Raw genomic sequence first — 20685 nt, 5'->3', positions numbered from 1 at the left:
GGCCACGTGTCCTGAGTAGGTTGCTTGTATTCATTCAATCCTGCCAACCTTGTCAGGCTGGCTGGGCCCTCGCTCAGTGAAAGGTGTGGGCGGTATTAGACACATAAAGTCCACGCGCCTTTACGCTGTGACAAAGATCAACTTTAACTATGTCATGTGCCTGCTTTTATTTTTTATCTTTTAATTTTTTTTTAATAATTATGTAATATAAGAATAATGAATAAAAAAATTAAAATAATATTTATTACTGAGAAATTTTACTTAATAGTCCTATACTAGACATCTGATGAAGAAAAAAAAAATAAAAGAATAAAAAATAAAGACTCACGACAATAGGTGTACGCGTTGTGTAAAATTATTGGGTAGAAGAACTCTTTATTATTATATAGAAAAAGAGAAATAATTTTTACAAGTTTAAATTAGATAAATCTAACGTAATTTATTTGTAAAAAAGTAAATTTCACCATGCAAAATCATAAAAAAACATATTTTTTTTTAGTATAATCCTCATTTTTACAAAAGGTCTGTATGAAACTTATTTATTTAAGACTTACACATAATATTACTCCTCATAGTTATTATTATTATGGAAATTTATTTGTGAAAATTTATAAAAAAAAAAAAAAAGGATACACTTGAAAAATTCTTTTTTTTTTTGAAAAATGCTGCACAATTATGAATACACATGAGTCGTAAGTGTATACTAATAAGAGAAAATATATTTGTAATTGTAAATTTTATAATTACCACATAATCATTTTAAAAAAAGTGAATTAAAATATAAATTTACATAAAAAAAATTAAATTTTTAATAATAGACTCTACTCTTTTTTAAAATAATTATATAATATTTATGTATTTCATAATTATACGTAAATTTATTGGATTAATAATATATAACTCACACAAGATAAATATAGAGAGAAAATCTTAAATAAATTAATTTACATCGGGAAATGCCAATATAAGTTACACTAAAAACTAATTATATAAATTATTTTTTCATACTTGATTTGACATATGTCATGTTGTAAAGTCGTAAGATTTGACTTTCTATATAAAGAGAAATTATTATCGGTCCCGAATTCGAGATTCAATATGTGTTTTGAATAGGTTATTTTTTTTATATATATTTTTTAATTATTATAAATATTTTTTAAAAAAATAAAAAAATAATAATATTATTAAAAAATATTTTTTAATTATTCAATAAATAAAAATTCATTCGGGACACATTTTGAATCTCGAATTCGAGATCCAAAACATTTTCCTATATAAAGATATGCTGATTTTGTAAATTTATTTGTTAGGATATATTCTTAACATTTCTCACATATATTTGATTGATTAATTAGAATATGTGAAGTAGCACATGATGATGTCCATGGTATCATATTTTGCGTGCAAGGCTATAATTATATAGTATATGGTTTAAAAAAACTCAATATTAATTATTTGAGAAATGCAACTTTCATTCATTGATATTCTTTTCTTAACAAAACTTATTTGATGGGAATACGTTATTCAATGTCCAACACCAAACGCTTCGCTATTATATATTAATGATCATAAAGACCAGATCGAGGTCGACCGGAGTACTCAAGTGCCATTTATTTCGTTCTACTTCTAAAGTTTTAATTTGTTTTATAACGTAAATTAATTAATTAAACCACCCATTTAAATTTTTAATTACAACTTTGGTTTACATGAAGTCCATGAAAACTATAGTACTTCTCTACATGAACTGATCTATATTTCGCTTAATCTAAAACAAGTACTAAATATCATATTATTTGAGAGGGAGTTGTTTTTATTCTTTATGATTATTTTTAAGAGACTCTATTTATAATACAGATTAATATTTTTAACTCAAATAAGATATTTGGGTTAAAATAATAATTGGTTTGTATGATTAGAATTATGTGGATCAAATGCATTTTCAAATCTTTCTTTGAATTTGAATTTAAGAGTACTACTATATTCACAAATAAATTATATAAAAATAATCTTATAAATTGACGTGATTTCATCTTATCCGTTAGATCTATTTTAAAATAAAAATAATTTTATAATTTGATAAATCACATCAAATTACGTTAATTTGTAAAATTATTTTTATGTAATCTTTTTATGATCAGAATATTTTTGAATAGAAAAACAACGTGCTGATCCTAGTTCCTACCTTTTAAATTCAGTAAAGAGAGTATATAGTTACATGTCTATGTCCGGATTTTACTTTTGCCTTGAATTCTAACAATACTTCCCGACATGTAGCTCCTAATTGTGGTTGTATGTCACTTTAACTAGAGTCCACAACTTTAGGCAAATTGTGACATTTAAAAAAGTGCCAAATATCTGTCTAATCATTGAATTTGAAGCCCGAGGACTTACTTAAGTAATTTGGTCGCAATCACAGGGACCTCTTTGTAATCTGGACAACACGTTACACATTAACAAAGTGACCCTAGCTATAGCCTTTGCTTTGTCAAACTCAATTCCTTACCTTTCTTCCAAAATAATACAAACGCGCTTTGAGTACTCGTGACTACTACTTCTCATCAAATATCATTTTTAATTTCTTTCATTTTCTTCAAAAAAAAAACTCGATCGTCTTCATCTTTTCCTTTTATGTTACGTGCAATCGTCTTGCCCTTTATATACCTTGCTCTCTCCCCCTCTCATCCTTCATGAACAACCCCAAAACATACCTGTAGATCATCTCTCTCTCTCTCTGCTATCAAACCGGAATTAAAACCCTGTCTCTCATGAGCCAACCAATAGTAATGGAAATGGAACCAAGCCCACCAATGGTGGCCAAGAAGTTGTGGAACATGGTTCGAGTCGTGCTCTTCATGCTAAGAAAAGGCATATGCAAGAGCAAGATAATGGAGGACCTCCATCTGATGCTCAAGCGCGGCAAGCTCGCGGGCAAGGCCATAGCTGACAACCTCACCCTCCACGACCACTTCTCTGCCTTGAGCTGCCGTTCCAGCGACTCTCTTGCCTTCGTATCGCCGCGCGAATACGAGTTCAGCTGCAGCAACAGCCCCGCCTATCATCACCGCCCCGCCAATATCTTCCATTTCAACAAGCGCAATAAGCACCACCACTTCTTTTCCGCCGCCTCCAAGTCTGCCTATCGCTACGACGACGTCACCACCGCCACTGCATTTCAGAAGGTGCTTGAGATGCTGAACAATCACGACAACACGGCGCCGCCGGTGGAGGCATCGCCGCTGGTGACGTTACCTGGGTTCGGAAGGAGTCCGATGGTGCGACAGCTGAGAGTAACAGACTCGCCATTTCCGTTGAAAGAAGATGGAGATGTTCATAGCGGCCAGGTGGATAAGGCTGCGGAGGAATTCATAAAGAACTTTTACAAAGACCTCACGTTGCAGAAAAGAAAGACTGCCGGCCTCGAATCACCGTACCGTGACATGATGTGGGGTCGATGAAGAAATCAATCATTAATCTTCGCAACAGTGCTAGCTGCATGCGATCATATCTCGCCAGGTCGATCGAGTTTCATCATGTACTACTACCACTGTGATCAATTTCTCAACATAAGCTAATGCATCGATTTTCTGCAATTTGCAAATGACTTCAGAGCCACATGATAATTAATTTCCTTCATGATGATATCTGATATTATTATTTCATGAATTTTGCTTTCTTTAAAACTAATTACTATCTCTTTATTTGCTAGCTAGCTTGTGTTGCACTTCTTTTTATAAAGTTCTTATAAATATATATATATATATATACACACACACATACCTACTAGGACCAGCTTGCTAGCTGTATAAATAAAGAAGATTTAAATAAAGAGCTAGCTAGGTAGATAGCGTTATGTTTGTCGACAAGCAGTGTAGAATTTTAATGTACTGCTTTTCTAGGTTGGTGGGGTTGGAGCTTTCGATTTATTATTAGGTATATATATATATATATATATATATATATATATATATATATATAGATAGATAGATAGATAGATAGATAGATAGATATAACTAGCTAGGGCTTTCTCTCCATGCATGTTGTAGTGATCAATTCCCAAGCACAATGATTTTTTTGTGATTTTAGTGGTTTCCTAGACATGATAGCCATGCTCTCTCTCTCTAATTGATCTTCTTTTTAATTCCTTTACTTTAATTGAGATTAACATGATCATGATAAGATTATTAATATCATGTTAATATGTTTAAGTAGCTAGTACGTACAGATCATGGTACTACTCTAGTTTGAGTTTAAAGTACTTAAACACCAAACTTTTCAGAATTGGTTTATATATATATATATATATATATATATATATATAGTCTTTTCTCTTTAATTTGGGTTTCTGGGGCTTAAATAAATAAATAAATACCCAAGATCAGGAAAAGCGGAATAGAAAAAGAGAAAGTAATGCAAAGTTGGTCTCGCATAATCATCAGCTCAGCTACGTACTTGTTTATAATAGCCAACTTGAAAGGGAAGAATCGTCCCTACCCTTACAAAAAGTACAACAGAATAAAATAAAATTACTGTATGGATGAGTAACCTGTCGGGCCGATTGAATATTATAAAAGGAAAAGTGCATTTTATACAAATAAATGTATAAATTATACGAGTAGTTCATACGACAGTATCATCTATTTTATAATAAAAATAATTTTATAATTTAATGTATTATATCAAGTCACGTTAATTTATAAATTTAATTTTATAAAATCTCTTCACGTCTAAAATATTTTTCTTATATTTAATAGTCACAAGCTAGGAGATGAACCTTATATTTCATGTATAGATAAATTAAAGCTCGTTTAGAAAGATTGAACCACATGAATGTTTGCATATATGATCACTGTGGATCGATCTTTCCGAATCTAACTAGGTGAAACTAGAGATAATGTCATGTACCAATTAATATACCAAGAGAGACTGGTAATAACCAGATCAACGACATCATTAATAATATTGGATGAAGTCAAAATTAAACTCTCAATGCATGGGCTGAGCTGGCTGAGCTCCAATTAATGCTATTTTTTTTTTCTTTTTTTGGAGAGGCGTTATTCATAACAAATTAATAATAGCTCACCTTCCTCTCTATTCTGAACACTAGCGCTGCCTTTCTCTCTATTCTTCTGGCTGGCCATTAAGGTCCAACCAACAAGAGTCGTGAAGTCATTTCATAACTCCCAATAAAAATGGAAAGAGAAAGGGATATCGACTATGGGTGCCCCTTTATTATAGTAAAAAGAAAATACTCTTAATTCTAAATAGAACACACAAAAATAATATCATAAATTGAAGTGACTTAATAGTCAAATTGAAATTATTTTTATTATAAAGTAGATCTAATGGATTAGATTAAATTATGTCAGTTTGTAGTCATATTATTTTTGTGTAATTCCTTTATAAATATAACACTACTCTTTGTAAAATTGGTCTATAAAGGAGTCCGTCCCATAGCATAACTCATCTTTTTCTTTTCTTGTTGCACTACAATAGATTTGATCTATTGTGACGGACGAAACCGTCCCAAAAAATAAGCAAACCATCACAAAAAATTTTTGTGACGATTTGAGACCGCCACCACAATTGTCACCCAAAAGGCATCACAAAAATTATTTTGTGACAGTTTACTATACAACTGTCACTAAAAGTTTTATTTTATTTTTATTTTTTTTAATAACAGTTGGTAGTCTTACGTGAGATATAACGTTTGAACGTTAAGAGTTTTTGAGACAATCGAATTCCGTCAAAGAAAATAATAGTCATATGTATAGAATAATGTTCGAGCTTTTGCCCGACCGATTAGCATTCGAACGATAAACATCTAACGTTCGGTATTTTTCATTCGCACATTTGGTTTTTACGTTCGAACGTTTGAATGTCGCATTCGCACATTAATGAGAAATTGTTCGAACGTAAAAGACTTAACATTTGGATGGTTAATCAGTCCATTCGAATGTATCTTTTTTAGTCATTTGAATATCAGCTGAATAAGTTCAAATGTTTGTAGAGTGTATATGTTCGAACATAGTACCTTACATTCGAACGTATTTATCGAACGTCAGTGTAATTATGTTCAAACATTTCTTCGAACATAAAGTTATGTTCAAATGTCTTTTCTTTACATTCAAGCATACAAATTGTTGAAATTAAAAGCATACAAATTGTATCATATTACACCATTAATAACATTATCTGATGAAAATGTTTTATAGAGTTGCAAAATTAGAAAACAAAAGTTTTGAACAATAATAGGTTTATTTCTTCTTCTTTCCTCGCCCAACGTGATCCTGTTGCAGTAACATAACACGTTCCATCTAGACTAGCATCTCCCTCTGGACTTATTTTTGAACTTCAATACGTATTCTTTCCTCCCATTCTCTTTTTCGCTCCTGCAAACGCGTATCTAAATTGGACTATCGCGATAAGAGAGCCTCCAACTCTTGTTGTCTCGACTTCATATGCTCAATTTCTTGGAGTGAAGAATCCAAATTTTTAGTAAAATTATTAACTTCTGAAATTGAGGTCGTGGAGGATGAGCTAACATGTTTGAAAGAACGTTTCAAACCTCTTACCAAACCAGACTTGGTCCCGAGGACCTGCTTAAATATGTTCATGTAACTAAGAGAAGATTTCTCAGAAACTGACTGCATCTCAATCATTTTTTCCTACAATTAGAAAGAAAACACACAATAAATAACATATTAAAAGAAATAGTAAATAAACATAATATCTATTCACATGTTAGCATAATTTATTCACACAAAATGACCTCACTTACATAATTATCGTTAGTGACAGGATCAATCCACTCGTTGTGCACTTCGATGTGAGTAGCAGCATAGACATGAACGATAGAGAAGTTTTCAGGATCATCACGTTTCTAACAAAGCCACATTAGTAATTTTAAAAAATCATGTTAGTACCTAAATAAAGAATATAATAAAAATGACTGAATTTTAACAAGTTATTAATTACCATTTTATTGGCAAGGCGTTGGAATGACCTTGAACCGGCACGATGGTGGATTGTTAAAGACGTTTTATTATGTGCATTGATAAAATTTAAGTGCTGCAAAAGAAATTAACAATGTTAAATATAATATATGAAACCAATATAGATGTAAATAATTTATAGGGGATAAATCTATAATACCTAATATATGAGCTTGCGAAAAGATCACAACACTACCTTCAATCGTCTAACTTCATTTTCTGAAGATGGGATTGAACAACCATTTCCAGCATCTCAAATTTCTTGAAGTGGTCATGACACATCCCTTGTGATGCCGAAATAATGTAGTCATCAACTCATTTTTAGTTTGCACTTCCTTGTTACGGCCAAAATTTAGGTCGAATTTTTCCTAAGAATTGAGTTGCGTAAAAAATATGAAATTAAAATATCTCTAAACAAACTATGGTATATAAATTCACCAATAATACATGACTCCGAATGTGATCTTTAAACTCATTCGGAACATCTCGCTATGACCGAAAATAAAATGGCGCATAAGCTCGAACTAGTGTCCTGACATAGGAGGAAAGGGATGTCACACTATCATCCACACCCTCAGTGAAGTTATTAGGAATGTTGACCTTGATTTTTCTGTGTCTTCTATTTTTTCTTGAGTCAGACCACGTATTAAGCCACAACCGCGACGTGACAAGGTATCAACTAATATATTTAAAATTATTAAAACCAATCTCCCCAAATATTCAAATATAATTAATTATCAAGAAGAATTTTCTTATTGGTAGGTGTGGACTGGTTGTTTGTCTCTTATGTATCAACTTGATTAGGAGTGGAGTCCTCAGTTGGGGAGTCCTCAACTTGTTCGGGACTTGGCGGAGGAGGCACATTTCTTCGTTGTCGTTTTGATGGCATCATTGAAAAGCATTGATATTTTCAATGAATTAGATTAGAAGAAATTATGAAAAATGTAAGCAACCGTCACCTATGTAAATAAAACATTTAATACTTTTATTCTTCATTTTCAGATATATTTTTCATGCTTTTTTCAGAATCTTCTTCAATAACATCTTCATAACTCTTTCCTCTTCATCATCATCTTCTTCATCAACGAAGGAACTAGCCAGGACACTTTTTGGATATGCATGTATACTAATGTCTTTTTTTCATAATATGGCTCATCTTCTGACAACTAGAAAACGGGGGAAGGAAGGAACCGACTGGGACACTTCTTGGATAGGTTATCGAACTATTATGGCCGAACGCGAAGTGTTTATCAACGAGTTCGACAAGCTTATGTGGGAGTAGACGAGCATTAGAAACGTCTTTGTTACTAGAGATTGGACTAACATTTGCACATTGAGGGGGAGGATATACCCCTCCATGGTTCGAGAGTTTAATATGGAGATGTGTTACATGCCTCAAGATGCATCATCTCACATCGTGACTATACACGGTATTCAGTTTGAGGTTTCGGTAGATGTCATCACGGAGCTACTCGGGATCTGTCACGTATCTAAGACATCGACTACAGTAGATGCTCAGGCTGAGGACGTAGCAGATGTAGGCACATCAGCATCATCTACTGGCCCAATTAAGTCTATGGACAGAGATGTAGATCGGTCGGAGGGCGAGGGTGCTGATTAGCCTGAGGATGACTACCGCGATGAGAATTTCGACATCCTCACTAGGAGAGACTGCACACCATTCGAGAAGAAGAACATGTTCTCCCAGAAGTTGCTGCTACCATTTTTTCGCATGTTGCATCTTATAGTTATAACAAACGTGTATCTTGTGGCACATAAGGTCGTTGTCAATCAAACTCGTGCACAATTCCTCATACGAGTGGCACATGGAGAGCCTATCAATTTGCTACTACAAATTTTTTAGAGGATTCGTTATGAGGCGAGCATCATCTCCACTGACAACCTCTTATATGGAGTGATCATTACTTGGCTATTACTAGACTAGAGAGTGCCACCCCAGGTGGAGGAATGGTTGACTGAGCAAATGAGCCCCCTCGACATGACCTCACACCGTCGGAGCATTGGACAAGGAAGGGGGCGTGCTTGGCTTGAACTTGAGCCTATCCCAAATCTTGTTCCTCCGACCCAGTTTGGGCCCGGTGTCTCACCCCATAGTGGGAGTACTAGTTAGCAGCCGATGGGTACATCTGTAGGGGATGCACACCCTGCTTGGCTCGATGCACGATCTGTTTAGGTTGATGCGATGATCTCAAATATTACAACGCATATCGATCAACAGATCACGCATGTAAAGAAGAGTGTCACCGAGGTTGGTTATCGTTTAGTTATCCTTAACGAAAAGGTTAACACATTGACTAAGAAGTTTCATACATTTGTAAACAACATGTTTTGAGTGTTTTAAACTTTTATCATATTTTGTATTTATTTTTTAATATATTTATTTTTTTATATTTTATGTAATTAACAATATTATTTAATATATCTAGTGCTTTTGTGTAACGCCCCAATAGAAGACTCAAACCACATGATCTATACTCTAAAAGGACTAGTCAATGATACAATTAGAGTCCCATTGAAACCTTATAAGGAGCAATAATTTCTCATTCTCAAGTAATGTGGGATCACATACACCACCTACCTTTATCCATATCATATAGGGTATCACAATCTACCCCCCTTAAATTCTCAATGTCCTCGTCGAGCCTATCCATTGTAGATAGCATAGCTCATATCCCACATTTCTGGTTGAGATAGGCAGGCTCTGATATCATTTGTAACGCCCAAAAAAAGGCCCAAACCACATGGCCTATACTCAAAAAGGACTAGTCAATGATACAATTGGAGTCCCATTGGAACCTTATAAAAAGCAAAAATTTCTCATTCTCAAGTAATGTGAAATCTCATATATCACCTACACTTATCCATATCATATAGGGTATCACATTTTGTATTTGAATTCTCAATCTTTTTTAATTTGAAATTTGATTTTTCATTTTAAAATAGCTCATGTTCGAACGGTAATGACCATCGTTCGTTTAAACGAATAACTTACATGTTCGCATGTAAGTGGGCTTAATGTTCAAATATACATGAACTGTTCGAACGTAACATTTTATACATTCGAATGTAATCATTCCAAAACGACATCGTCTGGCTTACGTTCGAACGAAACAATATTATAGTTCGAATGTAAAACCATTTATCGTCTACCTTTAGTGACGATTGCCTGAAACTATCGCACTTTTTGTGACAATTTCAGGACTGTCACAAATTCAAAACCGTCACAAAAACTCGATTGTGTTGTAGTGTTGCAAAAACTCTCTCTCATAAGAGATCAGTTGTCTTCTTATTTTAGTTTTCTTCCCTTCCATTTTTCATGCAATTTTTTAGATACCGTTGGAAGCTCTCCTCGATATGTCACCCCCACTTTTTGGCATCCATCTTATGTTGAGGCGTGCATGCAAGTCTATTTTAGAAGTACTTTGCATGCTTGAATGATAACTATTGATCAAAATATAAGTTGGGTGCTACGCAATATTGAGATCGCCTCCTAGTGGTTCCCTTCTTTCTACATCATCAACTTTGCTTCGCACAGTACCGTTCTCTCTTACTATAATGTGTGCTATTTTGCTTTGGGTGTCTAATCTAAATCACAAAACTCTCCACTTAGAATTTTGGAATATTTGATTTTCTTTTCATGATTTTTGGTCTTAGGATTTCATGATTTTCGCACAATTATTCCATATTTTTCAATTTGAATTATATATATATATATATATATATATTCAAGTTTGAAAGGAGGTATGTATTCGATTTTACTCTTACTTTTGATTATTTCAATTTTCTAACTTTTGCTAGCTAGCTATTAGGGTTTTATTCTTATCATGTTATGTATTTGTGCTTGATATTGATTTTTGTACAAGGAAGGCTAAATTTACTAATTATCTATACATATTTTCTTAAAGTAACGACATATACAATTTTAGAGTATGTAAGTCCTGCATATTTCTTTTGAAAAATAGTGAAGTCAACTATTAAAAAATACTTTTTTCATGTGATTATAGATTTATTCACTTTTTTCAAAAAGATTATATGAGGCCTGCACACCCCTAAAGCTATAAATATCATTTCTCATTCGCTTATAGGATGGGGACAACATATATCACGGTTGATTTGGAGCATTGGGCGTTGGCTATATATATAGTCCCCCACAATGGGGCAGGTAGCAAGCATAGCTGTCTGTGTAAATCTATTCAAACAATAAAAAAGGAGAAATACTTTAGCCACAAAACAATTATGCAAAAATAAATTCACAAACTGATGTGGATTGATGCAGTATGTTAGATTGTTAAGTTACTTTAATGTAAAGTAGATCAAACGCATCATGTGAAGGCAAATCAGTTTGTGAGTTTACTTTTATGTAATTTTTTTGTGTTTGTAGTAGTTCTCATAAAAAATGGATAGAAGACTATTAATTAAATAAAAACTTGAAACATATTTAAAAATGGAAATTAAATAAATTAAAGAATTATAAAAAAAAGAATAGTTGTGTGCGCATCTATTATGGCAAAAATCGGCCAAGCAACCCTCAATTCCGCCCCAGGTGGATTGTGCCTAAATTAGCTTTAATTTTCTTAATTTCAAAGATAATTAATAATTAAAATAAAAGGTTATTACACCTTGAACTTTTATTATGAAAAATTATAAACTTGAAAATCAAAATGATCAAAGTAAAAATTTAAAGATAAAAAACATAGCGATGCAAAACTCAACGACTAATTATGTGGTTAGGGAATACAATCTTTTTTAGAAGTATTATAGCCAAAAAGAGAACCCACAAAAGTAAATTCACAAAATAACATAGTTTCATATGATACATTAGATACACCACAAGAAATACATCTATTTGTGACACTCAATTACGTCGCAAAAAATAGCATTTTCCGGTGCAAAGTAGCATTTTCGTCCAATTTTGATGGCTGCAAAGTGGCCGTGAAAGAAGTGCCACAAAAGGTATCTTACGGCCATATTTATACATGGTCGCAAATCTTTAACCCTATTGCGGTGATTAATATTGTTGCTAATATATGTTATGTTGGCCGCAAAAAATCTACAGATGGTAGAACATAAGAACTTTACGAACTAACATGGTGTTGTCGCAAAACAAGTATTTTGACAAAAAAAAAAATCTTTGTAAATAGGCGTTAGTGTAGACATAAATAAACATTATTTCGGGCGATATTATGTGGTGGCTTATGTAATTATTTTTTCGATAATAATTAGATCTTCTGTACCAACTGATGGCATAATTACAACGAATTGGTGGCGTCGCAAATTGTTATTTTGGTTACGATTTGTGGGATAAAAAATTTTATCATCCGCTTGCAATATTATCATTGCAAGTAAAGCATTTGATGCAAAAGGTTTCCTAGACCACCAAATTTTTGCTGAAAATATGCAATATCAAATTTTTTTTATCCACTTTCAAGAGAATTTTTTCGACGTTAGTTGCTTGAAAAACCTCTCTCAGATACTAATTATTTGGATAGAAGTTGCATGTCAAATAAACTGCATCTAAAATCTTTTGAACTTGAACAAAACTATATATAAAAAAAAAATCTGAACTAGCAATTAATTTTCCATCTAATGATGAATGAATATGTTTCAGTGACTTGATGAATAAATCTGTCCATTTATTGAGGTATCAATCTACCCATCTGAAAGGTAATGCTTAAGCATGCAATTGGATAAAGATGTAAAGAAAAAACAGTTTGTCAATAACTTCAATACTATCATTTATATTCCAAGCCTTCTATTCATACACAACTTTTATATCAAAAGAGACGTATTCATATGATATTTCAATAGCAATAGACAACATTAAGAGTCTAAGAAGAATAATTACATAGTGTTATTAGCATTACTTGTGTCTCTTCATTGAAGCATGGTTGTTGGTTGTAGAATATGGTAGATCTCATCTTTGTTCGTCTCCAATCAGCGTTGAAACTCAATTGTCTTGCATCTAGCAATGTTCTTACAATTAAATAATCATTAATGGATTGATATTCCATCAGATAAGCTATAATTAGGTTTACCATATGATGTTCAACTAAAATCTATCATATATATTCAGGTGACAAGCTGAATATGTTCACCTAACAACCAATTCTACTCTCATTTCTTTTCAATTCTAACTTTGGTGCACATGGTAAATACCCAAGATTCATGACTAATAACTACTGAAAAATAAACTATCTGACATCGCATAGATGCAACCAGAGATTTTTAGTGTGTTCTAGTATTGGTGTGATGACCAATGACATCTTCATGCCAATCAATTTGCAATTATTTTCATTAAATAAGGCTTTAAAGCATTATTTTCATTAAATCATTAAAATAAAAAATTTGACACTACTGAATTTGAACAAAATATAAGTATCACGCATCCGTGTTGGGTCTAAAACTAACTGTATTGCATGTTTAAATTCAAAATAAGTTTTAATATATTTTATTCATTTCTTTCATCTCTAATACTTTCAAGATCAAATGGACATGCATTAAGTTCTAACCCTTTTGCCTTTTAATGAGGGTAAGCAAAAGAACTCCAATGGGAGTCTTCCTATGATTGCTACTGTGACATTGAGTATGTCATAAACATATCAAATTCTGCGTATTTTTCCAACATTTCTTTTATACTTGCTTTTAACGCCTTAAGCTCGGTCTTGTAGTATTATGCATCTTGTGACAATTTTTCAGCATTTTCATGGTTTTGGTTGTCTCTTGATGACTCAGGCATCTAAATTTGGCCCATGCCTCTAACATACCTCGATCTATATCCTATAACATCTTTAAAAGACTCCTGCCGCTACCTCCTTGGTTTGATTCTCAGGTTCCATTGTATTTAATTTTGCCACAATTTGATTCTTCATGAATAACATTCACCATGGTTATATTCATCAATTCACATGATGAAATTAGATAGTTTATAAGTAAAAATTTCTTCGAACTATGTAATTAAGAAAAATAACAACAACATCATGTGCACTTTACTCACATAAAATTCTTCATCCTCATTTGTTACGAACCTATTTCTCTTTTTAGACCATCTCGACTCTTTAAAGAATTCAACTAAATTTGTTATATTGTCATGTTGCAATTAAGTTCAACTCGAATCAATAATGATAGACAATAATAATAGGAAGCTAAACTTAATTTCTGGTAAAATTTGTATATGAAAATATATGAATTGTGGTCCTTACACTATGCCTCATTACCTTTTCATCCAAGAATCAAACAAAAGACTTCCAACCAACAGTGTGGTTTGTATGTTGTTGTTTTCTATTTGCCTTATTTTGCAATGATAACCTCTATGAATAATAAACATTCAACACCAAAATAGTATATCATGCGGTGAAGACTCAGATAACACCAACTTAAAACATTGATGCTGGCTAACTATCCTATTACCATTGCATAATAAAGAAATGCTAAGTAAATACAATAACATTACCTTGAAGCCCTCGCTCTTCCACCGCATACATAACTTCTGTCATGCCACTTGATCTACCAAGGAGGTCCCTCCTGCCAGTGCCTCTTTATGACTTTCATACTCAATGTAGATTTTGTATAGCTTGTAGTGAAAGAGTTGAATCTACTTTTAAGCTAGTTTGTAATTATTTTCCGTTGATTATTCCTCTCCCATTCTATGATAAAATTAGCCTAAACACCATAGTATAAACGAGACATATTATATTATTTATATTATAATTCCCGAAGTAAAGGATCACTAGCAAAATTTGTTTGTGCGGCTTACTTGGACATGATTACATAGCTCCTCTTTCTCGACAGTGGGCACATCGCTCCATTGATGGTAACTTATAGTAAATATGCTCGCATTTTCGCATAACACCTCCGTATCTCCATTTTTTATGGCCAAAGGTATTGGTCCAAGCTTTCAAAACTTGTAAAACTTTGCACACTTTGCAGACCCACGATCAGATTTCTTACTTGCTAATCACCAAAAGTGCCATGTCACAACCAACACAAGAACATAAATATAATTTTCTAAGTTTAATAAGAATAACTAAATGCACCACTATTTAGCATGAATGTAGCACCTAACACTCTACCTGTGTTGACCATGAGGTTCGAGAACTCTTGATTTACTCGTTCTTCAGATATGAGCTGATGGTAGGAACCGACGATGACTCATATAACAATCATTCTGACCTTATGTCAACCACATTGAATTTGTATCCAAATTGCATGTTGGACAAGCCAACTTTCTTTTAGTGCTCCACCAAGAAAGATTACCATATGCGAAAAAATCGTTAATTGTCCATAATAAAGCTTTATGCAATCAAAATCTTTGCCCAACAAATGCATCATATGTAGATATGTTATTTTCCTACAAATCAATAAGGTCATCATGCAAGGGTCGTAAGTAAACATCAATATCATTCCCGGGTATTTTGGACCAGAAATTAGCAACGATTGTATGAAGAATTGATTTTTCATACATAATCAATGAGGCAAGTTGTATGGAACTATAATCACTAGCCATATACTGTACGGTTTACTCATATTATTAAATGAGTTGAAGCCATCACTAGCAAGACCGAGCCTGACATTGCGAAAATTTTTAGTAAACTAGGGGTTCTCTCGATCGAATATGGTCCAAACCTCAGAGTCTGTAGGATGCCTCAACGTGTTCCTATCCTCATCCCTTTGTGAATGACGCCACCTCATAGAAACTGTAATTTTCTAGGATATAAACAATCTTTGAAGCCTTGGCTTCAATGAAAAATATTTCAAAACCTTTTGGGGTACTGGTTGTCTCTTACGTAGACAACTACTTGGATGCCTTACACTTAGGGCACGATTGTTTGTTGGTATTTTTCTTATAATATAGTATGCAATCATTTGGACATGCATGTATTTTTGTATACTTAAAGCTCAAACCTCAATCCAATGTGTAGGTCTCATGGAAAGAGTTAGGCAAGAGTGATTCGAAAAAATCAGTTTTAACAGTTTAATCATAATGTTGATGGACTTGACACTCCAGCTGCCAATCATGTTTATGTGGAGCAACTTCATAATGAATGATAGTTTCAAAAATGTTGTGCAACCAGTATAAAGTTGATGCTGGGCATCTTCGAAGAAATGGTCGAAGGTTGTTGGTTATGGTTCCTCCAAGCTGGGACCCCCACTAGCTGCAGTCATGTCTTCATTAACATCCACAGTTGTAGCAGCATGGATATCGGCTAACATATAGTCTATGTTATCAATGTAATCAATGTCATCATCAATTTCATTGTCTCCAAAATTTTGATATTTTCTATCTCCATGAAATATCCAGTCCATGTAATTTAGATCCATCACTGATATAAATAAATAGTGCTCCATCTTGCTTATTGGTATAAACAAATTATTAGAGCATATACGATATGGGCACCTAATAGTGTTGCTTTCAAGAGCATCATGACCTTGAGCCATTGTGATGAACTGCCTAACTCCTTGAGCATATTCGCTTGACATTAATCTGTTGTTGAGATGCATCCAACTTTTATCCATCTACAACAATTGATAATATCATTACAATATTATGATAACAAAATGAAAGCTTCAACATAAGAATATAAAGTTAGCTTATTGTCGCAAGTAAATGACAAAATTGATATAATAAAGAATGTTAAAAATGTAAGAAAATGTACTCAAGTTTCATTTTTAATCCTTCAATGCACATCCGGTACACAACCAACCGAATGGTGCATAAATATTAAAATGAATGGAAACCACTCAAAAAACACAAGCTCTTTATGCCAATCGAAACAAAGCTTACTTAGATTCTACAAAACGGTGTTACATCATAAAGTCCTACACACAAAACCTAATAACAATTAAGGGTTCAACGAATTGGCAGGATTGTTGTTGTGGGTGTGTACGTGGGCTTAAAGTGGGTAATCTACTCCATCCAAAAGAATTCAAACTTAATTAAACTAAGTTTGTGTACAATGATCAAGAGAGAATTATGATCCCAAAAGGCGATAGAGCCTAAAAATCACAATCGGCTTATTGTCCTTGGAAAATCATGAAAATAATGAGGAAAAGAATATTGATATGTACCAAGAGACAAGGAGAACTTGAACATCTCTCACTATCAAACAAGAGAAAGTTCACAAATATGAAGCAACTTCGAAACCAACTCCTCATTCCTAATATAATACCACAAAAGTAAAATATATTGGCCGCAAATATTTTTTCAAAAGAAAATAAAAATGTCTCAATCCGACCATATAACAAATCACGACCAACTAAATGTTGCATAGATGTTTGATATATAAGAAAATAATTAACAAAAAGGAATCGGATTTGGGATCGATTTACGCTTCCATTGATGTGTTGATTTTCTTGGAATTAAAAACCCATTGACAACCACAATGCCAATCAAATGTTAAATGAAAGCCTTCACTACCAGAGTAAACAAACCTCACAATAACAATAACAAGTTAATAGATCCAGAAAAACCAAATAGGCTTGTGATTATTCGGCATTGGAGGGAAGAGATAAACGTGGAGAGAGAGAGAGAGAGAGAGAGAGAGAAGGGAAATAGAGACTTACTGGGACAAAGCTATGATAACGTGGGAGTGGTTTGTGTGTGGAGGGGTAATGAAAAAAATCCAAAAGAAGAGATCACGATCGATGTGAAGGTTGGGAAACAAATCAGAGCTTAATATAATTTTTACGGTTGCGAAATTGTGGCTACTTATGTCATCGCAACAATTAAATATAAAGCGAGATATTTAGCAACAACGTAAAGTCGCTACAAAGATCTCACTAAGCGACACTTCGAAGTTCACTCGATCCAATAATTTTGCGAAAAAATTTACTCACTACAAAAAGATATTTTTTGTGACGAGCGAGTACTCGCAGGAAATGGTAGGACATAAATGCAAAAAATTTGTCTTTTGCGACCAATAACAACATGGATGAAAAAAATTTTGTCCACAACAGGCCTGATGTGTTGTAGTGATTAAGGATGTAACCAGTCTGATTCGGTATGGTTTGTACATATTTTATAACTGAATCTGTATATATCGGTTTTGAGAACTGAAGAATCGATATCGTACAACTTACACCCATAAACCGAAACTTTCGATTTTACCGTCTCAGTTCGGTTTTTTCAATTTTTATCCTAGTTTTATGTTCAACTCAATTAATTTCCGAATTCCCCTATTTGTGATCATGAAAGCAAAACTTAATTTAGTGGAAATGCTAGCAAAACGACTAATATAACATATAGTCATATTCAGGTGTGGAAATTTAAGCCAAATTCAAGATCTGAGAAAAAAGAAGGGGCCTACTGATTCAAAATCACTACGAAAAGGTTGGTCAATAGCATAATTCTTTCTTTCCCGGGTCTCCTTTAGAAGGAAAGGCCTTCGCAAACACCACAGATTACCAATATTTTGTGGCAAATGAAGAGGAAGAGGCTAAGTCGAGTCCCCATAAAATGATCCATATATATAGTGCAGTTGCCCCACCTCTATCACTCATATCAGTGTCATCCGATGATGAGCCTTGTGACTTCCCCAATAAAAAGGGAATGAAGGCTCTTGCACGCCCATTGAAGACTAGGAGCATAAAGAAGAAGAAAAATAAATTGGTTAATCGCGTAGCCTGCCCCAATTACTGATCTCGTCTTATTTGCAAAAGCAATCATTAGAAAGTCATGATCACTCCTTGAATCGTGAATTCTTGAGCTTCCCGATAAAGGAATGAGCTAACCTATCTTAATCTTGTCCTGCATTGGTAGACACATCTTCAGCCTGGTCTAAGGGATTCTTCTACCTCAGGTGTGAGTAATCTTCCAACCCAGCTTTCTATTTTCTTTTGGAGTTCGAAATAGTTTATTTTCACTTTCCAAAATACAAATGAGCACCTAGGTAAGTGATTTGGAATCCTTTTGCAGAGATACCCGAAGTGTTTTGCATCACAATCTTCCTAGCTGCAGTTGTTTTCCTTGAGAGAAAGAGAGCACTCTTAGGAGCTGTTTGGATATTGAGGAATATTATCTTTTAATATTATTATTGTTTTGAGATTTGAAAAAGTTGAATTGTTAATTATATTTTGTGTGAGAATTTGAAAAAGTTATAATGATTAGATGAGATGAGATGAGATGGGTTGAGAGTGTTTCTTAATCCAAATGAATCCTTAGACTTGTTAATGCACTGACCTGATGAAGCATCATATTTGTGAAGAAAGCCAAATAGGTTCGAGATAGATCTCTTTGAACCATTGCGGAAAACAAGAATATCTTGTCCATATATAACGAATGAGTTCTAAAAAGAGATGATCTTCCACCAAGCAATTTCGAAAATTCATCAAACTTTAAGATTATATCCTTAGTCATATCATGCTATTAACCAATCCTCCTATCCTTAGGTCCCGTTTGGATAATGAAAATATTTCATTTCATCTTATCATTACAACTTTATCAAATTTCAACATAAAATATAACAAACAATTCAACTTTTTCAAATCCCAAAATAATAATATTAAAAAAAATATTCTAACAATATTTTATTCAACTTTTATCTTAACTCATTTCATTTCAACTCATTATCTAAACAACATCTAAATCAACAAAATTTTCCAATTTCATTAAGAGAAAACCTTGGAACCGGTCCGTTCATCCACTCCCAATTAATAGCCCAGCAATAATTAAGTGACACGTAGCTTTCCACCACAATTATCATGTGAATGCACAACAACAGATTCCCACCAGAGAAGAACATACCAGAGAAAGAGAGAGACGAGAACTGCTCCAGTCTTTAGCATGAACAGAAAACTGCTCCAGTCTTTTAATTCCTTCTCTCAAACTTCTCTCTCTCTACCTTCAAAGATTCTCAAATCTCTCCTCCCATGTTTGTTCATGCTAAATTTCTCTCAAAATATCATCTTTTTGTTTCCATCTCTACCTCCAATTTCTCTCAAATTCTCACGCGTTCATCCTCCAACTTCTTGATTTTAGGGAGAGTCAAAGAGAGCGACATGCAGATCTGAGTTGAGCATTTTTTTGGCTTCATGTGCATGAAATCTGTGGTGTGTGGGAATCCTTTGGTGTGGTTTTCATAGGGTGCTCACCACTGTGTTTTTTTTTTTTTGGGTATGAAAAAATAGAAGAGAGGAAGCTTGCGGTGGAGTTGCTGGTTTCCCGTGGGCTGTAGGTAGTGGTGGCGCTGTGGCGGAGGAAGCTTGCAGGATTGTCGTGCATGAGAAGAAATTGTGCTTTGTTTTTTAAGAGCAAAAACATAGGTTTGTTGGGTGGTTAGGACATGGCGTCTGGGCTATTTTCATCTCATGGTGTATCGATTTTTTTTTGTTTTTTGGGTAAGGGTGGTGGCGCACGGTGGGGCTTTGGGCTGCTATGATGGTGGTTATTGCTGGGTGGGTTAACGGAGGCTAAACGTAGTGCAGTAGTCTTTCTCTCTATGTATGTGTGTGTGTGCAATGGCTTCTAGATTCGACATTGATGTGGAGGGGCTATCGTGGGTTCTATCGTGGAGGGGCTATTGTAGGTTCTATCATGGATGATGAAACTCAAAGCGTGGAGGATGGCAGCGGAGGAGTAGATATTGAGGGTGGTGGAACTGATATTGCTATATTTCTTTTCTATTTTAAGAGTTATACAGTGTGAATGAGTCTATTGTTGGTTTGGTGAAATCTCTGA

General features: G+C 33.7%; 1 protein-coding gene across 1 annotated transcript; it reads left to right on the top strand.

Moving 5' to 3' along the window:
• Positions 1-2625: 2625 nt before the first annotated feature.
• LOC108991407 lies at positions 2626-3699 on the top strand. Its single transcript, XM_018965645.2, has one exon. The coding sequence runs from the start codon at positions 2766-2768 to the stop codon at positions 3453-3455; it is 690 nt and encodes a 229-aa protein (XP_018821190.2). The 5' UTR covers positions 2626-2765; the 3' UTR covers positions 3456-3699.
• Positions 3700-20685: the final 16986 nt, after the last annotated feature.

Source organism: Juglans regia, chromosome 10, assembly GCF_001411555.2.
Source record: "Juglans regia cultivar Chandler chromosome 10, Walnut 2.0, whole genome shotgun sequence".
Taxonomy (NCBI): Eukaryota; Viridiplantae; Streptophyta; class Magnoliopsida; order Fagales; family Juglandaceae; genus Juglans; species Juglans regia.
This window is presented reverse-complemented; position numbering and strand designations above follow the sequence as displayed.

Excerpts from the sequence above, each read along its gene's own strand:
- LOC108991407 (XM_018965645.2), top strand. The coding sequence starts at position 2,766 with ATGAGCCAACCAATAGTAATGGAAATGGAACCAAGCCCACCAATGGTG.